Raw genomic sequence first — 5,382 nt, 5'->3', positions numbered from 1 at the left:
GTGCAAAGCAATAACTCATAGGCTGAGAATCTTCTTGACCTCCAAGGAGAAGCTTTTGTGAGGGCCAGGGGGAAAAATCAATCCCACAGACTCCACTTCCCGCTTGGAGAGTTCTGGAGAGACGAGCCCAGCCCTGGTGTGCTCCCCAGGGGCATGAGGGAGGGAGCAGAGCCCAGCTCTCCTCCTCTTCCAACCCTTGGCAGCAGCCCATTAGGAAAGAAGGTTTTGTGGGTTGCCCAAGTGCATTAGGAGATGAACCAGACTGAGCCCAGAAGTTTCCCCAGAGGTCCATTAGCACCCGCAGATCCTTCCTCCAGCTTGCTAGGGCCCAGGGGATGGTTCTGCTGGCTCTTTCCTCTCCAGGCACAGGGGGAATTGTCTGGGACAGGGAGCTGGCAGGGCTGCTGCATGGGGGAAGGGAAGGGCAGCCTCAGGTCTGGGTGGAGGTGCTGGGATGGAAGGTGCTGGGATGGAAAGTAGGGTGCTGGGATGTCATGTGAGCTGCCAGTGACATGACCTCCTTCTAGATATAAAGGTTGAACATGTATCACCCCCCAGACCTCCAGGATCATGTCTGAGGTCCCTGCCCACCCCTGGGGTGGTGATGGGAGACAGAAAGAGGTTCCCAGGGCACATGCAGAGAAACCAGTCTGTTAATTATCAGGACAAGCTGTTACCAATCGCCAAGGGAGTGAAGAGCATCATCCCATCTCAGCATGGACACTGCCACCACACCTGGGGCTGACTTAACCCCCAGACAGAGCATCCTGCTTGTGTGTAACTCTTTCCTGTGGCTGTTGTATCTTCTACAGGTGTAAGAGCTCTGGGTGTAGGTGTTGGGATGTGAGGTAGGTGCTGGGACATGATTTGAGCTGCTGATTTGATCCCCTCCTAGATATGAGGTTGACCATGCAGGAACACTCCAGGTTGCTAATGCACTTCCTAGCTTGGGATCACCCCCCAGAGCTCCAGGATCATATCTGAGGTCTCTGCCCAGCCCTGGGGTAATGATGGTTCCCAGTGAAGGAACAAGCTGCTAGGGATTGCCAAGGCGGTGAGGAGCATCCTCCCATCTGAGCATGGGCACTGCCACCCCACCTAGTGCCACCTTAACCCCCAGCAGAGCATCCCAGTGGTGTTTAAGTCCTTCCTGTGGCTGTTGTCTGTCCCACAGGTACAAGAGCGTGGTGACACCCCGGCGGGCAGCAGTGGCCATCGCTTGCTGTTGGATCATCTCCTTTCTGGTGGGCCTCACCCCAATGTTTGGCTGGAACAACCTGAACAAGATGAGGACTCAGGAGCCGAACTCCAGCCACACAGACTTTGTCATCAAGTGCCAGTTTGAGACAGTCATCAGCATGGAGTACATGGTGTACTTCAACTTCTTTGTCTGGGTCCTGCCTCCTCTGCTGCTGATGCTGCTCATCTACCTGGAAGTCTTCAACCTCATCCGTAAGCAACTCAACAAGAAGGTCTCCTCGAGCTCCAATGACCCCCAGAAGTACTATGGGAAGGAGCTGAAGATCGCTAAGTCCTTAGCACTGGTTCTCTTCCTCTTTGCTCTCAGCTGGCTGCCCCTGCACATCCTCAACTGCATCACCTTGTTCTGCCCATCCTGTGAGACCCCTCACATCCTCACCTACATTGCCATCTTCCTCACCCATGGCAACTCGGCCATGAACCCCATCGTCTATGCCTTCAGGATCAAGAAGTTCCGCACGGCCTTCCTGCAGATCTGGAACCAGTACTTCTGCTGCAAAACCAACAAGAACTCCACCAGCACCACCATGGCTGAGCCTGCCAACTAGGAACTGGGAGACAGTAGAGCTGGGTGGGCCGTGCCCAGCCCTGGCCACATCTGGATGCTGTTTCTGCTGTGAGGGGAAGGGTGGTGAGGACCTGAGGGCTGAGCCTGGCCCCGACCCTGGGGGGTTATTTATTCACAAGCATTGTACTGTTTTGATATTGTAGCCTGCACTGTTCCCTTCTGGTTTGTTTTCCCCTCTTTGTTTTCGTTTTCTCCTTTTTTTTTTTTTTAAAGGGTTGCCAAGTATTTAAGGAGAAATTGTACAGACAAATGTGCAGTTTGTCTTCATGCAAATAAAGTCCAATGATCCAAAGCACCCAGGAGGTTCTCTGCCATTGATGGAGGCTTCTGGCCCCTTTCAGTGCAGTGGTGGGTGATGCTGGAGGCATCTCATGCTCTGGTCCCCATCCACAGGTCTGTGAGGGCACTGGAAAAAAGGGGTGTCCTGGTGGGAGTGAAGCTGCTGAGAACCAGGAGAGCTCAGAATAATGGGATTTCTGCTGGAGCTTTCAAGCCCTTCCTTGCCCCTCCATCACCAGGGAGAGGTGAGCTGAGCTCAGCTTGGGGAGACAGAGGATCCCATGCAATCCCTTGGCAATGGCAGCACCCGAGGGGTGGTGAACCCTACGGAGCAGAGGATCAGTCTCCAGCTCTCAACACTACCAGAAGGGCAGGTGCAGGGGAAATGAAACCCTTAAGCACAACCTCAGAGTAGGTCATGTAGGTCATACCCTCTGCAGAAGTGCCCTAATGGCTCCCCATGGACCCCAGCAGCACCCACCACCCCTGCAAGCTACACCCAAGGAGCTGTGTCCTCTCCATGTGTCTTCTCTCTCCTTTTACTTTGGCTTTGAGTCATACTTTCTCTTTCCTCCTGCTGTCTTCTGTGCAAAGCAGTAGCAAATCTCACCCAGCCTGTTTGTCTCATCTCTCCTACATCACTCCCTCCAACCCTCCCTGTGCAGCCAAACCCTTTTGACCCAAACCTTGTGGTTACTGCAGCCACCTCCATGGGCCAGGGGGACAGAGAGGCACCTGTGTCCATCTGAGGGCAAGTGGGAGGTGGTTACAGGCCACTGTGTCAGTGCTGATGCTGCTGACGGGCACTTTCCCACTCCTGAGGTCCAGCTGTGCTCAGGGTGTATTGTTGGTCCCATTTGAGGAGAGCTGGATGGAGGCCAGGGGGACAGAGAGGCCCCTGTGTCCATCTGAGGGCAAGTGGGAGGTGGTTACAGGCCACTGTGTCAGTGCTGATGCTGCTGACGGGCACTTTCCCACTCCTGAGGTCCAGCTGTGCTCAGGGTGTATTGTTGGTCCCATTTGAGGAGAGCTGGATGGAGATGGACCATCACCCACAGCCAGCCCTGTGGTCCCTCTAGGTGCTGGCAGTGCCATCCCTGCTCTGCAGCAGCATCTAGTCCAAGGGTGAAGCAGTGGTGGGAAGAGTTAATTTGAGTTAATTGGGCTTCTTTCCTTATCAGCATCCCTTGTTCCCCAGGTTCCCATTGGAAACTCATGTCCTCTGACCCTTCCCCTGCCCCAGCAGGGTCATGCCCCTCACATGGGACGTCACCAAGGGGCAAAGGGACTGCAGCAAGTTCCCCCAGGGGTTTGGAGAGGGGTACAGAGAGGAGAAGGACTGTGGATGGGTGAGATTTATGGGTGGCTTGTTAGCTGGGTACCAAGAGAACTGGTGTGTGTCAGTGTGTCATGGGCAGTGGAGCTGCTGGGTGTCCCCTTTGCCCACTGCTGCAGCCAGCTCTGCTCAGCCTGGAGGGGAGAGGAGGGCAGCAGAGAAGAGAAGAGATGAAGGGCTCAGCCTGCCACATTTTGCAGTGGCATATATCATATATATGTCATATCCAGGCTCCTGGCTCAGCCCACACTGGGCTAAACACGAGGGGAGCAGAAGAGCAATGGCAAGGATAGGAGCAAACCCTTCCCTTGGGCCTCATGGTGATGGAGAGGCTCTAAACACCCTCCCAGCCTCCTGAAGAGGCAAAAATCCTTTATCAGTGGTGCCTGAGGATGCTGCAAGCCCAAGTGAGCACAGAGAGGACCCCCCCCACCCTGTGGTCCCTTGGCACAGCAGTACTTGCCCTTGGATTGGTGCTGCTGTGTGCCAAGCACAGCTCTGACTACCACATGCATCTCATTTTTGCTGCTTTCATGGAACTGACTCCTTTGCCTGCTCCTTGCTAAGGTGCCCAGAAACCTGCTGCTTGGGATGCTGAAAATCAAAAGGCACGTGAATAGTTGCTACAGGGAAAAAAACACAACCACCCAGTGGATTTTTCCACTCTGTGCTCTCCAGACCTTTCCTGGAGAGACCTCACTAAAAGTGGATGCTGTTAGTCACCTCGGTGCCCTGTGGGGTTACAAACACAGTCTGTTACCTACCGTGGTGCCCTGTGGGGTTACAAACACAGTCTGTTGCCTACCACAGTCCCCTGTGGGTTGCAAACACATCCTGTGCCCTGTAGGACTGGATTAAGAGTCTGGAACGGGCACAGCATGCAGCTTGAGAGTCTTGGAGATGCTGCTTCTCCTCTGTGTTAGCAAACCCCCAGCTAACAGCCTGTCTCCAGCCCTTGTCCCACTGGCCAAAGCCACTTGCCAAGGTGCCAAGGGCATCATGGGCGTCAAGACATGCCCATCAGTGTCCAAGGATAGGTGTGAACATCCCAGGGGAAGACTAGCTCTCCTGCCATCCTGGGCTGTCACCTCCACCCTGGGGTATCTTCCCAAGTCCCAACCACCTCAGTGAGCCATCCTGGGATAAACTTAATCCAACAATGCCCTCTGATGGTGGAAATGATTCTGCTGTGGATGGTGCTGTGCCGGTGCTGAGCCCCTGGGAGCAGCAATAGACTTCAGCTTGGGCTGAAGGTGACTGGGGACAGCTGGGCACAAAGCAGAGGAGCTGCAGGAGAGATGCTATGGAGAGAGGTCAGAGAGTTTATCCCTAGGCTTTGCTCTCCATGGCACCAAGGTGGGATGGGCTCTGCTCTGTGGATGTCAGGCTGGATTTGCACCCAGGTTTGCAGTGCAGAGCCAGGTAGGATGTGCCTGTGCCAGGGCAGGGGCTGGAGCTGGCACAGCTGGGACAGCTCCTGCCCTCAGCCACAGATGTGCCTGTGCCAGGGCAGGGGCTGGGGCTGGCACAGCTGGGACAGCTCCTGCGCTCAGCCACGTGCCAGAGCTGAGCCCCAGAGGGAGGCTGAGCTGGCAGAGGGGTCACAGCAACACTCACTCTGGTTAACCATGTGCTCAGTCAGCCTGATGGATCTGTCTGGGCTCTCTGGTAATACCCAGTGTCTGACCTGCCTGGCCTGAGCTGGCCCAGAGCTGTAAGCAACCACTCATCTCTGACAGGAGCTCTCAGCAGCTCACAGGGATGATTCCTCCTGCTCTGGATAACAAATGGACATGCCCTGCCCTGCTGCCTCGTGCCCTGGCAGGGGATGCTGGTGGCAGCTCATGGCTGGATTGTTGCCTCACTGGTGTGGATAAAGAACGTATACTTCGAAGAAGCAGCATCAACATGTCACAGCTTTGATGTTGCTGTTCTTTTC

The 5,382-nt window shown here is 55.0% G+C and overlaps 2 protein-coding genes across 2 annotated transcripts in view; one reads left to right on the top strand and one right to left on the bottom strand.

Moving 5' to 3' along the window:
• Positions 1-1,172: 1,172 nt before the first annotated feature.
• On the top strand, positions 1,173-1,808 carry ADORA1 (adenosine A1 receptor). The gene has a single exon (XM_009078267.1). It carries the CDS (start codon positions 1,260-1,262, stop codon positions 1,806-1,808), a length of 549 nt encoding a protein of 182 aa, XP_009076515.1. The 5' UTR covers positions 1,173-1,259.
• Positions 1,809-2,941: 1,133 nt separating this feature from the next.
• Positions 2,942-5,382, bottom strand: part of MYBPH (myosin binding protein H) — a gene marked incomplete at its 5' end in the record, with an annotated part of 11,812 nt that continues 9,371 nt past the window's right edge. The window contains one exon of the mRNA XM_009078266.1: positions 2,942-3,015. Coding sequence (XP_009076514.1) covers positions 2,942-3,015 — 74 coding nt within the window. The remainder of the gene's footprint in view (positions 3,016-5,382) is intronic.

The sequence above is a fragment of the Acanthisitta chloris genome, unplaced genomic scaffold, assembly GCF_000695815.1.
Source record: "Acanthisitta chloris isolate BGI_N310 unplaced genomic scaffold, ASM69581v1 scaffold3197, whole genome shotgun sequence".
Classification (NCBI taxonomy): domain Eukaryota; kingdom Metazoa; phylum Chordata; class Aves; order Passeriformes; family Acanthisittidae; genus Acanthisitta; species Acanthisitta chloris.
The sequence above is the reverse complement of the archived record's forward strand: the minus strand, read 5'-3'. Positions and strand labels throughout refer to the sequence as shown.